General features: G+C 40.7%; 2 protein-coding genes across 7 annotated transcripts in view; one reads left to right on the top strand and one right to left on the bottom strand.

The window, feature by feature from the left end:
- Positions 1 to 576: 576 nt before the first annotated feature.
- On the top strand, positions 577 to 4188 carry GPR160 (G protein-coupled receptor 160). Of its 3 annotated transcripts, none has more exons than XM_071567031.1 (3): positions 577 to 794; positions 1074 to 1207; positions 2190 to 4188. In XM_071567031.1, exon 3 carries the CDS (start codon positions 2244 to 2246, stop codon positions 3258 to 3260), a length of 1017 nt encoding a protein of 338 aa, XP_071423132.1. In that variant the 5' UTR covers positions 577 to 794; positions 1074 to 1207; positions 2190 to 2243; the 3' UTR covers positions 3261 to 4188. The 3 variants fall into 3 exon arrangements, with proteins under 3 accessions (XP_071423132.1, XP_071423131.1, XP_071423130.1); XM_071567030.1 differs by having other exon boundaries at positions 739 to 794; positions 1053 to 1207; XM_071567029.1 differs by lacking the exon at positions 577 to 794 and having other exon boundaries at positions 813 to 1207.
- The window catches only part of PHC3 (polyhomeotic homolog 3), a 29183-nt gene continuing 11461 nt past the window's right edge, over positions 4130 to 21851 (bottom strand). For 2 of the 4 annotated variants that reach the window (XM_071567025.1, XM_071567026.1), the window contains exons 9-15: positions 20494 to 20644; positions 19898 to 20151; positions 19067 to 19223; positions 17588 to 17702; positions 16724 to 16874; positions 16402 to 16633; positions 4130 to 12596 (exon numbers count right to left, since the gene is read on the bottom strand). In XM_071567025.1, the coding sequence (XP_071423126.1) occupies positions 12442 to 12596; positions 16402 to 16633; positions 16724 to 16874; positions 17588 to 17702; positions 19067 to 19223; positions 19898 to 20151; positions 20494 to 20644 (1215 nt within the window). In that variant the 3' untranslated portion in view covers positions 4130 to 12441. Of the gene's footprint in view, positions 12597 to 16401; positions 16634 to 16723; positions 16875 to 17587; positions 17703 to 19066; positions 19224 to 19897; positions 20152 to 20493; positions 20645 to 21851 lie in introns of those variants that run through there. The other 2 variants (XR_011698793.1, XM_071567027.1) reach the window with 2 other exon arrangements.

Raw genomic sequence — 21851 nt, 5'->3', positions numbered from 1 at the left:
CTCCAGCACCTCAATATCCTTTCTGAACTGAGGGGCCCAGAACTGAACACAACACTCAAGGTGTGGCCTCACTAACGCAGAGTACAGGGGAAGGGTCACTGCCCTGGTCCTGCTGGTCATGCTATTTTTGATACAGGACAGGATCCCATTGGCCTTCTTGGCCACCTGGGCACACTGTTGACTCATGTTGAGCTTCCTGTCCTCTACTTACATCTGATTTTAATTTCAGGAGTTACATATTTTCAGAGTAAGTCCTCCCAGCCACTTGACACTTTTGTACACTAATACACAAACATCACCCACTGTGTGGACTCAGGGCTTCCCAAAAGGAGCATCCTGTGCTCCCAGCCATGTGGCAACACCTGCTGAATCCCCCTCACACACCTCCATTGCCTTTGTTCCACACACACATCAGACGTTTAGAACCCAAAACGTTTATCTGCCACATCGTTTAGGGTTTGGGAGCCCCAGAGCGCTGCCTGAGGCGCTGAGATATCACCGGCTGCTTCGCCTTCCTGTGCTGAGGGATGAGACGAACGGAGCCAGTTCCTCGGGGCGGCTGTGCTGTGTCATACGTGTTGTGTGCTGTGTTACATGTGTTGTCTGCTGTGTCATACGTGTTGTGTGCTGTGTTACATGTGTTGTGTGCTGTGTCATACGTGTTGGGTGCTGTGTTATACGCGTTGTGTGCTGTGTGTGCTGTTTCCCCAGCCACGGGCCCGCCCCGTCCCGCCCGGTCCCCGCTGGGGTGGGCGGCGATGGTGCTGGGCAGGATTGCGGGGCGGCGGCCGCAGGTGGGTGCCGGGGCCGGGCGGGGGGAGCCCCGACGGCCCCTCGGAGCCCCCCGGCCGTCTCCCTCCCTCCCTCTCCCTGCGGAGAGCAGCAGGAACCCTCTGGGAGGGCGGGGAGCCCGGCCGGGAGCTCCGGGAGGAGGCGCGGGCAGCGCCAGTCCCTCCGTGGGCAGGGCGGGGCCGGGTCCGCACGCTGGGACTGAGGATTCCGCGTTAAAATACATACATTGTTGTAATTATTATTATTATTCGCTTACCGAGCGGGACGCTGTTGGCGTGCAGGTTTCCTTTTCCGCGGACACAAGCGCAGCGCTCGGTACATGAAGAGGAAACGCAGACGGAGTTAAGTCGCGCTGTGAGATCTCTCAGGTGTCAGAGGATGTATTTGAGCCGATGGAGTGAAGCGGCGAGCCCAGGTAGGCTTGTAAACATCTGTGGATACTTCTCAAGTTGTACTGCCAAGGACTTCTAGTTGCTTTTCAGGGCACACGAACTCAAATGTCCAGTACCTCTGACAGGCTGGTTACAAAACACAGGTGTCTATTCCAATCCAGCTGTTGTTCACAGAGAGCCTAAGAAGCCAATTCCTTTTTACTTCTGCCTTGGCTTCTCAGCTCTTCTCTGCTGTCGCTGAGATCACTGACACCATTCTGCTTCTTTAAGGAAAGAGAGGAAAGCACGGACAGCTTTGTCGATGTCTTGCTGATTTACATGAAGCCATCCTGTGTTCATTCTCCTTAGGAATTAATACACAGAAAAGAGTTATCATAAGGAAACTTATGGAAGTCCAGAAGGAAAACCAGCTGTTCTGAGGTGTCTGTACTTACATAGCTTAATGAACTAAAAAGCCCAGTAACCAGTGAAGTCCACATGCTTTGGATTGCTCTGGAGTTCTAGGATTTTGGGAAAGGAGCAGCTGCATTGATGCTTTTTCTGCTTTCAGGATATTTCTGCAGTCTCAGTTTCTTTCAGGTTCCATGAGCATAATGAACTGTGAGGCCATACTGTGACATCTCCTGTGTCTTGTACAATTTCTGTAACTGTCTGATTTCTTCAAAATATGTAGGAGCTCTGAAACCTCCATCCCTCTGCCCAGCTGGACAGAATGACCCCTTTCTTTTCTAAAGGAGAGGAACACAGTCAAACTTATCTCCCAAATCTTTCCTTGGGACAGTAGCTTGAAAAATAACTTATATCTACGTTGACCTTGTAACTCTCAAGAATGTATTTCAAAGAACATAAAATTTAGGCATTAGTTGGCAATTTAATGATGTATTAATGAAGTTATTTACTCTTAATTAAGAAGACTGGAAAATTCAGATGTAAATTGGATAGTTGCTATGATGGAGAATTAATTAATTGGTAGAGGTACCTAGAAATAATTTTTTTTCTTTCCAGAGATGAAGCACCGTGCCCTGTGATACTTGTCTTTGCTGTTTTCACCATTGAAGGATGGCTGCCAGACTCTGTGAAAATGGTCCTGGTCAGTACCACTGCACCCATGTCAACCAGCCTCTTGAAACCAGCTGCATGTTGCTCCTGATTATGCTCGGAAAAGTCTTCCTGAATTTCTTCATGTTGCAAGTTAGGCCAAAGAACGTGAGAGTCAGTTTTATGGGGTACTTTTGCGTCTCAGTGGCACTGCTCGATTTCACGCTGCTGCTGAGCATCTGTTTCATTTTCTATTTTGAGGACTTTGCTGTCTGGGGGGTGCGATTCACCAAGTACCACATCTGCCTCTTCACACAGGTCACGTCTCTCACCTACAGCATTTTGCATTACCCAGTGTACCTTGTGGCTGGTCTAGACTATTACACCACCATCTCCCAAACATCCCAGTTCCCTAAAAGAGGCCAGAAGTTACTTTACATGTTTGCTGTGGTGGTTATATGGATCTCAGGGTTTTTTTGTACTCTCAAAGTTCCTGCTGTCTATGAAGAGCTGGAAATCCAGAGTGCTGTCTCTCCTCAGCAGTGCCCTGTCTCTGCCAGCCTGCAGAGCTACTCAGTCTCGTGTGCCATGGTGCTGCTCCTCGGCACGGCTCTCCTGGCCTGCTGGAAGGAGGTGGGAACCACCCTGCTGTCTGCTAGGCTCGTGTCCTTCTCCAGTCAGCCTGTTTTCCTGTTCTCCTACACGTCCAACAGCAGCACTTGCTCTAAGTGGCAGCTCCTGACCAGACTCCTCGTCTGCTTTCTCGGCACTTGGGCACCTTTTGTTGTTCTCCAGGTGCTGGTTTTGCTCCTGGGGGCGCAGATTCCGGCCTATGTGGACATGAACGTGCCCTGGTTGTACTTCATCAACAGCTTCCTGCTGGCTGCAGTGTATTGGTGCCTCTGCCACAGGGCCCAGCTGGCAGAGGGGATGTGCAGCACAGACCCGTTTGTCAGCTGGAAATTCTGCTTTGTGCCCTTCGACAATGGAAACACGGAGCCAGCTGACGAGCCCGGCGCGGTAATTGTCATCTGTTAACGAGCTGCTGGCTGAGAGGGCTGCAATAGGCGTGGGCTCTGCTGCTCTGTGCCTGGATCCTCACACACAACACAAGGAAACAGCTCCAGAGCTTCACTCCATGGAAAAGAGTCCAGTGTTGTAGTGAACATTGCACTGGAGTGCAGGATGCTGGTCCCAGTATGCCAGCTCAGGGTATTCAACTTCAAATTACATCCTTGAAGACCACTGCTCATATAACACAAGTTTTCAGTTAAACCTCATGCTTTTGACAGAATTTTACATGGAATGATCTCAGGTTTCACAGAGCAAAATGCAATAAAATCTTCAAGGCTGGGGTTACATACAGGTGCTAAGGTTCAAAACCTCTGTGTTTGTTTCTGGAAGTGCATTTCCTTGTTGAAGTGCAGCTTTTTGTAAGCTTGACTGAAGTTAAGGGTTGTCTGTTTAAGAAGAAATAAATTGTTTTAGTTAATGTAAAGCTACAGTTCTTACAGAAATAGAAACTGTGTTTACATGGTACAAAGACAGTGCAAGATGTGCAACTTCCACAGACACAGGAGAGGTGGGGGAGTTTCATTGTTTCTTTGCTGCTGTTCCACTAAATGTGTTAATATGTATTAAATATTAAATTATTACAGTCAACTGTAAGCAACAAGGTTAGTTACTATATAAAAATACATGCCCAAGGTTAAAGAATGGCTTACATGAAAACATAGTTTATTTTTAAGTCAAAATTACTTTAAAACAGTTAAATATGAAAGGGGACGACAGTGGGGAAAGAATTAGTCAGGCTTTGAGCAAAAATTCACTTAATCTCCAAATTCTTACAGTTTTATAAAGGACTTGGTTTAGTTTTGTGGAAGTGAAATAAATGATACACAACCAAAGCCGACAAATGAAAGCAGCATTTATTTCTGAAGCACTGAACTCACAATACAATGTTGTACTGAAAGAGGAACTAAGTAAATGATGCTGTAGGTTGGCCAATCATTCCCCCAGACCCACAGGGAACAATGATTTCACACAAGAATACTCATTAAGAAAACTCTGCAGATAACAAAAGGTGCAATTACAAGCAAGTTTAAGCAGCATAGTATAAGGTGCTTTGTTTCAGCATTTGTAGGATGGATTTATCCATTAACAGACAGATTAAAGAAATTTCACTTTTACAGATTGTAACGAATCTAAAATTCATTCACATGCTAGTTGGTAATAGGAAAGTGCTTCTTAAAAAAATTATTCACAAAGTGAAGATCATACTTTTACATAATTCATTGTGTGCTCTTCAACTGTAAAATTTAAATTTTGGGTTATAACTTACATTATTATATATCAATTATAGAGATAGATTTAATTGCAGAATTTAATGCCATGTGAGCTAAATTTTCTCATAAAAGAATATTCCAGTATTCACTCCAGAAGAATACACAATCACATCTTAATCATAAATTAATTTTACATTTCTGAAACATTATCAAAGTCTGATTATTTTCTTTTATTACTTCACCTCACATAGTGCTTCTTTCACCCACAGTTTGGGGTAAGTTCCTTTGAGGTTTCTGTGATATAATCAGAAGGACATGAGCATTTTTTTCAGGAGCAGAAATTGGTTTTGGGGGAAAATCTGTTAAAAAGGCCATCAAAAGGACAGGAAATGATCAAAAACTGAATTTTAAAACTAGTGCAATAAGAAGAGGCAACACTCAGCAACATATTTCGAAGTGTTTGGCACCACAAATTATTTCATCTTTTAAGCTGGGAAACGTACTTGGAGGAAATTCTATTTCCATGTTAAAAGTAGGAAAGCACATACAATATTAACTGGAAAAACAACCTTAAGCAATCACTCCCTGCTCTCTCAACCTGTAATTGCTGTTAGTTAGTGCTGGAGATGCTACAGGATAAACCATGGCTAAACACAGGGTTTGACACAGCATTTCTTCAGGTTTTATATAAACTGGACACCCACTGAAATGGGGCTGACAAAATATTTACAAAACCTAATTCCATTTAAAAACCAGCAAATACTTCAAATACAGTAATGCACCAGGCATTTCAGAAGATCATGAAATAACTACTCCCTACGGACTCAAGAGACAGGGAAAATTTCCTCATTTCAAAATCACACCAGATGAAGGCAAAGTTGTTTTCAAGTCCATTTAGGTGTGTTTTGCATGGTAAGTCTCACCCTTCTGATTCACAAACGTACACAGAACTGGAACTGCAACAAGCTGGGTGAGGCTGTTGAGGTGTTTGATTTATCAGTGTGGTTCAGCTTCCCAACCCCTAATTAAAGCTCACACAGCCCCATCTACCCCAGCATGGCAGAGCTGCCATAGTTGCTGCACCGCTCCTAAAGCCATTTGAAGTTTACAAGTCTATTTTTTTACAGGGGATCCACAACACACGGCCAAAGCAAATATTAATGATTGATGTTATGTCAAATTTATTCTTCCCATACTTTCTGGGGCAAGTGCCAAAGAGATCAACCTTTAAGCTGCTGCTGCACCCACTGAGGAGGCAACAGTGTCACTGCAGGACTCCAAGCAGCATCCTCTATACTGTCTGATTAAAACTATCAATGGTAACTCTGTTTGTAAACTCCCTTTTACCCTTGACATTCATGTAGGGAGACACCAGCTGTGCAGTGATCTCCATCCTGCTGCCTTCCTAGCTACTGTGTCTTTTCCTTGGTGCATTTTTGTTTACCTGGTCCAAAACTGACCCCTGGGTCCAGCCATGCAGTCCTGGACCATGTTCCTCTCTAGAACAGGATGAGTTTCACTGCCAGAGAGGACAGAAGTTATGCCAGGATGGTGGTAATATCTGAAAGAAAACAACTGCAGACAACCAACCACTGCTGCATCTCCTCTGTACATCCCTTCTTGTGCTGTGCCAGCAACTAATGGCCTTACACCACTCAAATACTTTACAGCCTTTAATTCTTATAGGATTATTTTATATTAATGGTAACAGCAGCTCAAGTGTTAACCCTTAATGAGAAACTTCTGTACTTTCCTCATACAAAGAATGTCTTACAAATCAACACTGATCTCAATGAGATCGTCTATGTCTTTTCAACTCTTGAGTATTTGGCACACAACGATAAAAACCTTCACCTTTACACACATCTTTTCTCATCAGTACTGGTTTGCTCATTCTGTGACACAAAGACTACTTAAAAATACATTTGAATGTGCAGAATCTCTCACTGTTCTTTCCAAAATGACTTTGCAAAAAGCAGCCAGAGGATGGGAACATCCTGGCTATGTAATGGAGAACATGAGCCTTCCAGAGGCCGCCCGGGTCTCTCCCAGGAAACAGATACACCTCAGGAATCAGTTCCATCTGTGCTTCGAGCCTAATCCCATAATCAGCATGGATACCTCATTTAGGACCAAGGAACAACACCACAAGCCTCTCAACAACCCTATGTACCAATACAGTGCTTGTAAAACACAACTATAATGCTCTTTAAGTGTTATGTATTGCACTTAAACAGTATTTATGATCACTATTCTATGAATATACAACTGTGCTCAAGTTATAATTACCTCTAGAGGAAAAATCTTTTTCTGTCTCATTTTTGTAGCTCCTTGCTATACAGAGTCCTTTTGGATAATTCAGCAGGAATTCATGCTGGAGGTTAAAAATTTTTTAACTTGAAATCTGTTCACAACACTGACTCGCAGAACTGCCTTGAAGAAGTTCGATCCATGGCTACAAAAGCTGGAATATGAGCTTACTGTAGATCTGCAAATAAAAACATATTCACAACTTTGGTTTTTTCCCTTCCACTTCACTGTAAGAGATCAGTAAATACTGTGCACAACCTTCAAGGGAATGAGAGGTGTGTGTGGGTTTCAGTGCTGAGGTTACAAACAAACCTCCACAGCAGCTGCAGGTGGGGCTTTGAGCAGGTGTGAAAGTGCTGACCATGAGGCCCAGGGGATACTCAAGACAAAGCTGGCACTTGTCTGGACCACAGTCACCACCTCTTTTTAAAATGTCTCTATTTGCAAAGCCATCCAGGAGATGTAACTACATAGAACCGATCAGGTCTAAATGAATTGTCATTACTAAAGGCAAATTCTTCTGAAGAAGAGGAGGCTCAGAGGTGACCTCAGCACTGTCTAGAACTACCTGAAGGCAAGTTCTGGCCAGGTGGGGGTTGGTCTCTTCTCCCAGGCACTCAGCAATAGGACAAGGGGGCACAGGCTCAAGCTCTGCCAGGGGAAATTTAACTTGGAGATCAGAAAAAAATTCTTCACAGAGAGAGTAATCAGACATTGGAATAGCCTGCCGAGAGAGGGGGTGGATTCCCCATCCCTGGAGGTTTCTCAACTGAGATTGGCCATGGCACTGAGTGCCATGATCTGGTAAAGGGACTGGAGTTGGACCAAGGGTTGGACTTCCCAATCTCGGAGGTATTTTCCAACCCAATCCATTCTATGATTCTTTTAAAATGAACTTGATTTAGGCTTATCTTACATGAACTAAACATTAAATGAGTTTAAATTTCTTTCTCCTCACAATATTTCCTGTCTCAACTGCAGCTCACTGAGCAAGAATGACTTGAAAATTAATTCACTATGAGCAACTAACACCTTACATTGAAATCACTCGTTTATACTCTGCTCACACCTATTCCCCTCAGCACTGAACAGTAACAGTGTATTGAAAACAAAATACTCTGAAATGTTTGTCTTCATCTCTAATCAACTAATTTAGGTGAATGTTAAAAAGAGTATCCTCTATTGTTTCTTTTACAGAGTCATTATCTGCAGCCTAAAACAATGGATGAGTAGCAGTTTGGCAAATGATGACAACTATGTATTTCTAAATACACACTAACAGGACATCTTTATGCAATACTGGTGAGAAAATAACCCTGCAAGCTTTTATACATGCTTAGTTTTAATGAACATGAATAGTCTCAATAACCTCAGAACTACTCATGTTGTAAACTATGTGGATGTGTAATTATTTGCAAAACCAGGACTCCCAACACAGCTGTCACCAAATTCTTTGATCATTCAGAGCTCTGTGTTTGTCAATGTGTAAGAAATCTGTTAAGCTCTTAAGCTGGAAGTTCTACATTGATATTGTGATGTTAAAATGAGAACAGTCACCTGAAATAGGCATTAGTTTTAGCTGACATGCCAGGCAGTGACACGCTACACCCAGCCCAGCCTCAAGACAAACTTCCACTGAACCCACACCTTTACACCTGAACATTTCCTTACAGCTGTCACACACCTGCTCAAAAAACTTGGGTTTATCCTATTCCTTTCCTCTTGCTGCCAAATCTGCTGTTAGGGTGGGCTCCATCTGCTCTATCCAAAAGGCTGGATTCCCATTTGTGATTTGTCCAAAAACAAGTAAGGGGGTAAAAAACCTGATTTCACAGGAAAGAAATGAGGAAATGGGTTTTTGCAGGACAAACATCCATCTAGAGCTTAATTTCTGTAAAAAAATATCATGGATTAGTGAGTAAAGAAGGGATTTACAAAGCTGCCTGTCTACAAACCCTTCAAACACTCTCTGGTGATGCAAGACAACTGGCACTTTCAGTCGGTGGAGGTGGCCAAGCTTCCCCACTGGAGTTCCCTGCCCCTGCTGCAAAGCCCAGTGAGATGAGCCAGATGAAGCAGAGGAGGCTGAACACCCATTTTGATCACTCATGTGCATTTCCTTAAAACCCCAAACAAACCCTGAAGCTGAGACAAGTGTAGTCATTCTAATTCTACTGGATGAAATCTTGACAGCCACATTCAGCCCAGTGCTCTGCAAAAGGGCTTTGCCCTGGGCTAATGCTGCAATTTGCATTCAGGAGTAGGGCACGATGGAGACTAGTGGAGAAAAAGGAAGCAAAAAAGCCATGCAAATTATCTCCCTTCTGAGCTAAGATCCCACAACACTCTCCATTTCTTCTGATAGGAAGTGAAATACTACAGGGATTACTGTGAGATGTAGCCCACAGCAGCAGAAGTCTGAATACAGAAAGCAAAACCCCAGGAAATACAGCTAATTAAAAGGATTTCTTGTAGATAAACCCAGTGGGAGCAAGTGTTAAAAAACAGTCAATTAAAACTTGCAACACTTCCTCTTTTGCAAGGGGGTCCAGACTAATGTGTGGGAAAGCCAAGGGAAATGGCAGTCTGGGAAAACCTCACCTATTGAACAGCAACAAGTGGGTGGTATATAAAATGGTTCTGGAGGACTATTACTCTAAGCATTAAACTGCTTTTCTGAGTAAATTCAAAGGTTTTGAAGTAACTTCAGTTGCACTTGAAAATTTTCCAGCCTACTTTCATGTACAAGTGTGATTTTTTTTAATTGATTTTATTGACACAGCTAGACTGATTTTATTGACACAGCTCTGCTGGCAAACACTCCCACAGCAGTGCAGTTCTGCCAGTACAGGTTAATGCAGCTGTGCCTGCTTTTAAGTTCCAATTTAATGCCAAAAGAAGTGGGAGAGAAAAAACTTTCAATCTGCAGAAGGTCCACATTCTTAGTTGCTGCATTCAACTCTGTTTAAAGCATCACTGTCTGTGGCTCCCCCAAACCCCACAGGGAATATTGTGCCCCAGGAGAACGGGAGCAGCTGAGCCTTACTGGGATCTGCGCTGACTCCTGGCACCTGGCAGCGAGTTGGACACAGACACAACCTGCAGTAGCTCTCCTGAAAGCTGCCTAATGAAGCAAAATGAAAACAGCCATGAAATTCTCATGCAACACTGATTAACTGCAGGTCTAAGTAAGACTCCAAAGTCCACAATTTCTAATATGCCTTAAGCCATTATCAAACCACATTTACGTACCCCTAAGAACAATACAATTTAGAAGACAGATTAAAAATCAGCCAGTGAAATTTCTGTATAAAAATAATAAAACTTTTAGACAAAAGCCAAAGGATAAATATCTAAGATATCTTTAGTCTTCAATTAGCTCATTAAAACAGAATGTATCCTTTAGAACATATGTTACAGATATGCTACACCGTGTATCTTACAGAAATGCTACAAGTGGGAAATGCTCCATCATCTGAATATCTTTCAGATGAACATTATCAAATGTTGGACCTTCAACTAAGAAGTTTATTTTACAACAGTAACTGAAGACAGAAAAAACAAATTAGAAAGTGCTTAGCAACTTTCCTCCAAAACAAACCCAGACATCAGTTCCTTCACTAAAGCCTTTGGTGATATTTGGACAAGGGCTCTCACCACACAACAGCATGTAACAGCAATGGGTTGTCCTAATTTGGAGCTTCAGTGGTTAATAAAAATATTAATAATTTCTGCTATTACTAAGCGCAAACAGTTGTAATTAAAAAAAATATTCTAATGACCTCCAGAAAATAATGGTAGAAAGTCTGTTAGTGGAAACAAAGCAATAGTCTAATGAAAGGAAAATGAAGCATAGATTATTCTGTAATCCCAATTTAGTCTTCAAAATCATTAGTTAAATAATATACATAATAATCTGTCACAAACCCGCCTTTCAGCCAGTGTATGTGCATTGACTCCTTTTGATCTAGGGCAGCAGTTCTCAAACTTTGTCAGTTCCTCTTTTTCCAGGAATACTTTACAGTCCTCCTAAATACCTCCTTATGCAATCCTATATTATGCAACAGTTTGCATAAAATACAAAATACATTATTTGCAGACACATACACATTTAATTCAAATATACACAACGACTATGAGCACACGTACCTTTCTTTCCCTATACAAGAGCTCAGGGATCCAGGTCTGTACATAAGGGGGGCAGAGCTGCTAAAGGGAGGGCACAGAAGGTACCAGATACATCCATGAAATCCATGCACAGGTGATGGAGAAGCAAAGGCTGAGAAGGTGCTGCTGCCTCAGAGCACACACAGCTCCAGAGAGTGTCAGTCACTGGGGAAACATGGACTCGTTCCACAAAGAGTGTGAGAGGCATGATGGGTGACACTAAAATCCCACTGCCTGAGCCTGCAGCATCCAAGACAAACTTTCCTGCCAGAGGGACAAAGCAGAGCCTCTGGAGATTTCTCCCAGAGTTTCCAAGTGCTGGCATTCCCCCTGCTGACCTGCAGCTCTGGGCTCCCTCGTGGCAGCAGCAGCTACTCCTACACTGAGCTCTGAAGGGGCTTAATGGAGCAACACCTTGTGCTCCTTCCTCAGACACTGCAAGCCCAGCTCACACTGGCCAGGGGACAAATAAAAGTGCTTGGAAGCCTCCAGTGGGAATGCACTACAGGGAAAGACATGTCAGAAAAGGTATCAGGTGAAAGAGCATCTGAGCTATGCTGTCCCTTTGCTACCTCCAGTCTCTGCAGTAACTCCTCTCTGCACAAGCTGGTCCTGGTTGCGCTCAGCTCCTCACACCCAGGCATTTGGGAACTGAGCCCTGAGTGCTCACACTCCTTCTCAGGATCCACTCTCAACACCCATTTGAGAACTGCTGGTCTAGTTTAACTAGCAGCATGGGAAACTACAAACCTAACACTTAATGCCCCCTTAGTGCATAGCAGCATTCAGAGAGTAAAGTAACATGTGCTTCAGCTACCTCTGGCAGGAGTGTCAGTAGCCTGATCATGAGGATTTTGATGAGTCATCTACATGGTTTATAGTATTTTACAGACTTCAAGAAAATACTATAGTGGCAGAGATGAGGGTAAGCCAGCTGCCAACCTACCCTTTACAAACAATTAGCTCAAGACTAAAAGAAACTCAGAGAGCACAACTAAATGCATAGCATTTTACTGGTACTAGTGCTTCCACATGCCCTGTGGACACTTCTGTCAGTTCAGTCCAAATACTGCTGTATGTGGGGAGAATCTTTCAGAATACAGCAACACAATTCAAATGTGTTTAGATTGGGATGGGGGCTGGGGTGTTAATCTTAAAACTCATAAAATGAAATACATGTTGGGGAATTTTCAACCTATCACAGCATATTTCACTTCATGTTTTACCATGAAAAACTTCAACTCAAAATATTATTCAGGCTTTACCTTGAACCTGTTAGTTGGAAACTACAGAGGACTACCTGGTATAATCAAAGGAACATTTTTAAGTCTTTATGTGGCAAAACCCCACCAATTTAACAAACCATCACAGTAACACTCATGCCACAGTGAAGATGTCGGCATATTACTGTCAGTTCTGTCACTGAGACACTTTGTTTAAACCTTCATGTTCACCTCCTAGGATTCTTTCAAGGAATTGATACGTGCACAGATTTTCAATGCAGGTCCAAGCTTAATATTCATTGCACTCATTAGGTGATCCTCCTTCAACAAAAGGAGAGCTTGTCCATCAATTTCTTGTGCTCTAAACTCATCTGCAATATCTTGACAACCTAAAAGGCAACAAAAAATAGAATTACTGGGTTAGGAGTGTGCATTCTTAGATCCAGTGATTCTGTCTGCAGCAGAGCTTCTCAGCTACACCTTTTGCAGTACTCATCCCTTTGGCTTGTAGAACCTAAATACATGCAGGAGTTCAATATTATGATGGTACTTCTGAGATAACCTGAAAGCAATTTTTGTTACAGCCTCTAATTACACTGTAACTCATTGGTAATTTCAATTAAAGATTGAAATTTCATTATGAGGAACAACCTCCCACAACTGGAAGTGACTGGGAAAACAGCACTGACATAGTAATCACGTGCATAATTTAAGCAGGTTCTTTCCAGCAATAAAGACACTATAATCTATTGCTATAAAAGATACTCTATTCCACTCCTATGTGCAACTCAATGAGAACATCCACACAGCTACAATTTCCAGAAGGTGTAAATTCCATTTGTGTTGACTCAACTGGGTTAAGGACACAAAGTTTTGATTTATGGGCTTTAGTATAACTATCTCACAAAGGCATTAATCATCTATACAGGGAAGTAACTCACTTCACAAGTACAACCTTAAACTAGTTGGATCTTTTTTCCATGCTAAACTCTTTTTCTGAACACAAAATAACATGGTCTCAGGTTACTGAGGCTTGCAACATAAGACAAAAGAGTCTTTATGAGTTGGACTGTCCCAGGTAATTGAGGGCCCTTTTCCACTGAAGAGCACTGTGGAAACAAAGGTTTCTCCAAAGATGTTCTGAACATCTGTTAAGCAGAAATAGCCAGTTATGTCTGGGTCTGTGGCAGCTCTGTTAGAAGGACAAATGTCTTCTAACAATGTGAAGAGAGCACTCATGGTCAGCTGTTTATTTGAAGCTTTTCTTCCCTTAGCCATGTTTTTCATGGTTTTTTTTAAAGATATTTGTGTTCTCAATCCAGTGGTCTCTCCATCTGTCTCAGAGCCTTTCAGACACACTTTAATTTTGCTCCACCCTCCATTCAAGCTTTCAATTATTCCTCAATTAAGCCTAGTTTTCAGCATTTTCATATTTTTCCATTTTAAATGTATACCATTACAGAGATACAAAATTACTCTGAAAAATTAATTTTCTACCTAGATGGGAGCAACTAATTTCATGTCCTCTTGTGTGTTCAGATTTAAATTGTATAAAGAACAGATAGTCTAACTTCCTGATGGATTTACAGATGTGTACAAGACAAATGGAAAGGAAACGTGGAAGGAAGTATCAGCATCCAAACCTGAATTCATTTGGATTATTACTGTGTGAAGGTCATAACATTCAAGGTTGGGAAAGATTGGCTTTACATGAAGAATAAAGCATGACTTCTTTTCTTAATGATTTGTTAAAGAGACCTCATGCAACAGTTATCTCTAAAATAATCATAAAGGTTTTCTTGTTGAAGTGCTGACAACTGATAAAATATCTGCAAGTCAAATATTCAGTGTTCCTGTGAAAGGTGTCATGGCATGTCTGAGACCTGACCATTGTGCCTGTCAGACATTGACACAGCACCTGAGAGATCAAGAGAAGTTCTTACATTTCAGAACAGAACCAGTTCTATTCAAACAGATAACTGGATGTTGTTGCAGGCTTTGTTCTTTAAGCAGGACACAAAGAATTTCCATGCAAGTTCTAAAATACTTCCTATAAAAGTTATTTTGGAAAAACAGAGGATGGAAGTTGAATGTATTTCAGTTCCCTCATCCAAGCACATCTGGGTATTCTTAAGCACTTTTGCAATTGCTTGTTGTGCAATAACTTGGCCAAAATAAAAAAAGGATGGGAAGTGGGTCAAGGGCCATTTATCTTTCAAGTGAAGAAAGGAAAGGAGAAAAATTCTGCGCTGTTTAAACTGTTGCTGTCTCTTTCCCCAGAATAAACAGGTAACAGTAGAAATGTCCTACAACCTTCATTTCTCCAAAAGGCTCCAAAGGAACTCAGGAAAGCCTGACAAGAACAGGACTCCACAGTTATGTCTCAGCTGCAGACTGTGCACAAAGCTCTAACCCAAACCAGATGTCCCCAATGTTTATGGAGAGGTGACAAATCCCCATCTCCTGCATGGCAGATGGTCTGCACGGACTGCACCAAGGACACACACAATATAAAACACCATAATGAAAATAAATTATATTATTTTTCATATTATTCAACTCTGACAGCATATGAAAAAATATTTTTTCAAGAGAGTGGCTTGACAATATATTAAACATAATAAACCCCAAAACTGCCAATAAACATGAATGTAGCTATGTAACAAGAATAATTCTGGCCAGTTGTGAATATAATATTAATTATCTAATGAACTTTTTTAAAAAGTATTGAGAAACTAGGCCTTCATATAGATGGGAATGAGTAATTATAACAACTTTTCATTAAATACAGAGAAGTGTAAAGTCTGTTTAAAATCAAAGATTATCTTGTTTACAGAATACAAAACCACCCTAGTTCCAGCTGCTGGTGAAATATTCTAAAAGTAATGGTTTCAAAACACCACCTACATTTTAAGAATAACATTTTTGCTTTCATACTTGCAAGTGAATTGTGCTTATGTGGCACTTAAATTACTCTAGGACAGGAGCTGCCATTTATTCAGTCTGGGATCCATTATTGCATTAATGAGCCTCAAATCCATAAAAATAGTACCTGAAAACAAGACTGATATAACTACATTCCAGTAACACAGAAACATGAATGATCATGTCTCAAACCTAAAGAACTTTGCTTGTTTTTATGGACATTCCTGCAGGTTCCCAGAAGCAGATAATGCAACACAATTGCAATAAACTATCAGAAGAAAGACACTTCAAGGGTGACTTTTGCTGATTTAAGACAACTGTTACTGACTTCTTTGCCTGACCTATAAAAGATTATCTATCATAACTCATGTGTATAACTCACCAATGAAGATATATATTCCTTAGAGGTTATTAACATAAAGGGATACCCAGAAAAGCAGTTTACACTCCAGAAAAAGTAGAAAATTAGGAACAAAGTTAACCTGTGTTTTAATGGGTAAGCAACAAAAAATCTGGTATGATTGCAACTGTGGAGACCTGCTTGTTACCTGGAGAGATTACAGCATCTGATCAGACAGAATGCCATCCTCAAGAAAAGGTAGGGAGTGTGAAGTTTTAAAGCTTATCACAGTTAGGAAATGATAAATAAATATCAAATAACCCAAAGATGTCATAAATGTAACTGAATATTGAGCTAAAAGAAAAGGTTTGTAAATAAGGAGAAACCAGATTATTTTTCCTCAGGATAAACTGTGCCTACCAGTATGCAAAGACCATAGGCAGGAGTTCTCTGAGCAAAGTTGTGCAAAATAAAGTTTAACTTTATAGAAGCAACTTGCTTATTCTTTTTTAATGACTTGTATCAGGATAAGTTTTTCAAACTTCTGAGTGATATCAAGGGAAATGACACTGCTCTTGTTTTTTCTACTGAATAAGCAGCAAGTGAGGAGGGAGGAGAAGAGAGAAGTGTAACAGGAGGAGGCGTGTCTGACTCTCTACTGGCCTCTTGAGAAAAGTCAGACTGAAGGAAGGATCAGCTCTAATCTCCATCAGCTGGATGTGACAGCAGAAGTGGGACTAGTTCTATGAACATGGGATTTGTGCTGAGGGAACAGCATATCAAGAGGAAACAAATCCCATTCCAGTCTCCATGACCAACTAAGGAGTACAGTGGTGCAGTTACCACACTGCTGTTCCTCACAGAGGTGCTATAAAGCAAGGAACTGCACTGTTAAAGCACAACAGAACAAGTTACTGCACACAACATACCAGGCAAAGAACGGATAAAGGCCCAGACTTCATCCACAGTCCACACTGAGGGGTCAGTTTGCACCACTGGTAACAGGTCGATGCTCTCCGGCATCTTCCGCACCCTCAGCTCCCTGAGCTCCCGCTCCCGCTCCCTCTCGCTCTGCCTCCGCAGACGGGTGGTCATGGCCATCGGAACGGCGTCCTCGGGAGGAGCCAGATCTTCTTCTGCAGATGGATAAGTAATTGGAAGCTGGAAAACGCAGCACAAACACACCACAGTATTAGGTTTTATTTGCAATTCCCAAACCAATGCCATATTTTAAGCAAATATTCCACAGACCTGTCTAAGAAAATGCTCTCGTGACGCCCCCTCAGGGCCGCTCGGCCGACGCCCGCGTCGCCCAAGACTTTGGCTATCTGACTTCCGATTCCAACGACTGGTCTTGTCTGATGTAAACAGCCCAAATTTCTTAGTGCAACTAAGGCTGTGCCTAAAGAAGTAAGATATATTCAATAATGCACTAATGCTTTTTTGGACTGAATTCAATCAAGTAACCATAAAATCACAGTGTTGTAGAAATGCTGCTTAAATTAAACAACAGCTGTCACAACAATACAAGAAAAAGGTGTCTCAAAGGCCATTTACTCAAGTCCCTCATCCTGATGCAGGATCAAGTCCACCTGGATCATCCCTGGAAGATGTCTGTCCTTCCCATTCTTAAAATTTTTCCATATAGAAACACCTTTGCATTTTATCACACAGTACAGTCCTGCTTGTCTGAAATATCCACTCAAAACCTACAGTCACACTGTACCTGTTGGTTCCATTTTCTCTACCTGGCTGAAACCCAGTCAAAGGAGGATGGAGGCAAAAATCCCATGTGAAGATTAAGGGTTTATTTCATTGGTGGTGTCCCAACAACTAACAAATCAAAAATATATATTCCCACCACTTAAAACAGGAATGTAGCAGATGTAAGAAAAAGGTCATCTCCAGGCACAGTGATGCAAAAAAAAGAACTAAGTGATGACTAGAAATGGGAAACTATCCCCCATTTCTAAAACATCTGAGATTAAACATGAATTATCCAGCTGTAATGATGGAAGATTTTACATTCAGATGTTGACTGCCAATTCTTCCTCTCTTAACGAAGAGGTTAATCCATTAAGCATCTAATGATAAGCAATAACTAGACAGAATTACCTTTTGGCACAGGATGTGGAGCAAAATCTTTTGGACCGTAGAAACTTACTGGGATATCCCATTTTTCCACAAAATTCACACTTCAGAAGTTCACTTTCAATTTCATCCAGTCCCTCTAAAGAAAGGAGGGAAATATAAAGAAATCAGTTTTAATTACACAAAATCATGTTCACTTTTCTCACCTCAAGCAGGCAGGTAAATGACTTTCAAATATCTAACACATTTAATTAAATACTTTGATTAACAGGCAATTATGCAAAGCTAAGCAAGTTGTAGGTTTCATTCCCTATGGAAAAACTCTTGAGCAAACTGAACCTTACTGAACCTTCAATTAAGTCATTCAATGAACATAATCAATTTTTTGCTCTATTTCAAATCATCCATGAGCAAGGATGCCCTCAAACTCTGTAAACAATTCAAATAGGGTTACAGTCCTCATTAATTTCTTTGTAGAGTTCATTAAGAGAACCAGGCCTTCCATTGTCTAAATTCAAGCTCTCTTGTAATGACACAATGCAGTAACTTTAAATACCTTCTTTGAATAATCAACTGCTACAACCAAAGGGCCTTGTGAAAACAATGAAAACACTGAATATTGAATCTATGAAATATCAAATCTATGAAAAAGGGAAGCTGCATGTAAGAAAGAGAAGGCTTATGGCATCTGCTGATTTGCAGCCTACTGGTACAGAATATTTTTCTGTTATTGGTTAGATGAGGTGGCTCTTTTCCTGCTCCACAAAAAGCACTAGTGCAGCAAAGAGCTGGAAATACTGAACAAACACAATCATACTCTGTAAGATTCAGTGTAAGAAAATCTTTGCTCAGCTTCTGCAGACATGGATGTATCTTGATGTTGGATGTTTCCTACTAGCTCATTTCATAAGTAGTTACAAACTTTGTACATAAAGCTAACACCAGCTGCCAGGAACATTAACTAAAACCAAAACCATGAACATGTGAGGAATTCAATAAAACAGACCAGCTGTTTGAAATCTGAGAAACAGTACAGTGTTCATACTGAAAAGAAAACTGAATCAACATCTAACAAATTAAGGGCAAAATAACTGTTGCAAACAGAGCTTCAAATATTCTTGAAGATACAGCAGAGGGCAAAATGTTTATTTTGTTTGACATGTATTGTGTGAAATAAGACACAAAAAAAATAGGAGTAATTTGATCAAGAGAGTTTATGTAATTGCAATTTACTAAGTACAGTCATCAATTTAGCTCATGAGTTGTGTCAGAGACCACTCCATTCTAAGCAGGACAAGTGCAGAGCGCTTGAGATTTGTGTGCAACTGCCATTGTGATGTGCAGCCAGCAAAGAAACACTTGAAAATGGTTTCTGTTAAAGATGGTGTCAATACTGGAGAAAGATTCCAGAAGTACATACAGGATGGGATTCTGTGCTACACATGGAACTGAAGGGGGGAAATGGGTATTTAAACAGAAACTACAAAACCAGAAATGACAAACCTTCTGCAATCATATCCTCTATCTCTGTGTCCGATGAGTTGTCTGCATGTTTCGTGTTCTGCAAGTCTGACTCCACACACACAACACTCATGATCTGACCCTCCACCAGCAGCCTTTTTTCTGCAGGCTGTTCTACCAACAAAGATGAACGACTGACCTATTGCAATAAAGGCAAAGCAACAGTGAGTAACTGAAAACAGCATTTGTAACCAGGCAGCTGTAACTGAGGGGATGATCAGTTTCTACTCCCTGTCAATGAATCGTTATGTAGTGCCAAAGCTCTAAATGTCATTCCTCTAACAAATAAAGACTCGCTCCTGCTCTGCAGACTTTACAATTACAGTTAACAAAGGAAGAAAGACATATCTACAGAAATGAAGGAATGGGAAAAGGAGACACACATTAAGTTAGTTAATAAGGCAGGTTTTAAATTGCCCATATGTGGATTTAAAATTTTCAACAGTAATTCTTTACCAGACACAGCACTAATCACACCTAAGCCATCAAAGACCTTTCCAGTGCTTTAAATAACAAATCATAACATTTTTGAATTTTAACTCAGCTCTGAGGTTTAAATTAAGATATCACTAAAATTGAGAGATCTAAAAGGCAGACAAGTGTAAAAATGTTATTCCTAATGGCAGCCTAAAATCACTGTCTGTAGTTATCTCCAGTTATACCCTACTACTCACTTGACCAAACAGTGGAAAAGGTCAAAAGCAACACCTGAAAAATAATTCAGGATCTAAATATCTATTAGCCTCAAATATCATCCTTACAGTTTGTTTCAAGGATTAGTAGCAAAAACTTCTCAGCAACTTTTACACTTACAGGAAATGGCTCCAATCCCTCCTGAATCACAAAGCCTTCGATGACATGGGTCAGTATCTGGGGTTTAACAATGGCCTGTGGAGGTTTATTTTCTAGGCTGGGAATGCTGTTGGGCATTGATGTGCTGTTGCTCCTTGTCGTTGCTGCTGGGAGCAAAAGAGGTGGTGGTGGAATAGAGGCATGTGACGGATCAGATGGAGATTTAATTACTGAGGCACTGACTGATGATGTCACTGAAGGCAGTCCCCCATGGTCTGAAAAAAAATAACAAGATTGTTATGTTTTTATCTCTGCTGCCCAACCATTAGCTCAGAATTCTAGAAATAAGAGGTGATAAACAGACCCATCTCTGCACCCATCAATCCCTAACACAGGCTGTGTTTTTACCTTTAAAACAAGATTTTACCTTTAAAACAGATTTTACCTTTAAAACAAGATTGTTTCTCTTGACAGACTATCCCACAAACACACAGTCTCATGCAAACACTTTCCTTTACTCAATACCTACTAACTATAAGCACAGCTGGCCATTAATTGCTTACACAAATCACAAATCTGTAAGTCAAAAGCTACCTTAGTCTGACCTTTGTCCTCACCTGACAAAGGATCATCTGAATTCAGAGCCTCTCCATTCCCCAGGGTTATGGCTGGTGGGGACAAGGTGGGTGGTGTGGGTGTTCTTGCCATGTGGACACAATCTGAGTCCTCGGGCATCTCTTCTTCACACACATTCTCCACTTGGTAAATCTGCATCCAACAAACTATTGCTTTAGAGAGATTTTCACTCTATCCTAATACCTTAAAAGAGTTGCATAAATACAGTGTTTAAAATAAATTACCAGTTCAAATATGCTAATCTTCTAATAAAATACTAGTTTCCAAACTGCATACCAAACAGTGAACAATGGGGACATCACAATGTCTGTGACAGCAAAATTATTTTGTTACAAACAGAAAAATATAAAGAGGCACAGCTCTATCAAACAGACCAGAGAATTTGACTTCTTTGATATCTTATCTGTGTAGTTCACTGTATTTTTATTTACATACATATTAGATGCTACTTAAACACATCTGCAAAATGTGAATTTAATGACAAGTCTGCAAAGTGTTCTCTGTCTTATAAAGCAGTATAATCACACTAAGTGTTTCAGAAGAGCACACCAAGACTATCAATCATTAGTGTTTATAACAGATTTTAAGGTATTTTCCTTAAAACTATTAAAATAAATTTACATAAATTACTGACAGTCAGTTGAGCAGATTAAAATGTAAAACACCTCGTCAAAACCAAACCTGGCTTATTCTCTTTTGCCCAATTTCTACATCAAATATCAGATTTGAAATTATTACCTCTTAATTAAAAATGAACAGCACACTTCCTTCCTTAACCTGTTGATAGCCTCCCAAACGCCTACAACTGTTGCTTCTTTTGCTCAAGTTAATCTCATTTAGTTACCACTAAAGCCCAGCAATCACATCTTAAATGCATTATTTGCATATAATTTTATTTCCCTGTACAAGACTTTAGTTCAGTGACTGAAGTCAAAACCTTCAGTTACAAACTGCAGATGTCTGAGACTAACCCTGAACCAAATTAAATGGCAGTGAAGGGGATTACCAAAACAGCATCAAAAACTCCCCTATTCTTTCATGAAGAGGATATTTTCAATGTTAGTACAAAATTACTTATTCAGAACCCTGTTATCTGCTGTACACCTTCACATCTGGTATAGAGATGATACTCCTACTCAAAATTTGGAATGCCCATATATGTACTAAGATAAGGAGGTAAAAGCTCACAGTCCATATGGCACAGTTATAAAAATACATTTTAACACAAGTGCTAACACATATTTATCTACTTTTTAAACTTCAAACATACTGCAATTTCATTAAGAGAGGAGATGGTAAGTTCTAATTTGCACTTTCATGACTCCTGGCTGATACTCTC

Source organism: Pithys albifrons, chromosome 11 (assembly GCF_047495875.1).
Source record: "Pithys albifrons albifrons isolate INPA30051 chromosome 11, PitAlb_v1, whole genome shotgun sequence".
Lineage (NCBI taxonomy): Eukaryota > Metazoa > Chordata > Aves > Passeriformes > Thamnophilidae > Pithys > Pithys albifrons.
This window is presented reverse-complemented; position numbering and strand designations above follow the sequence as displayed.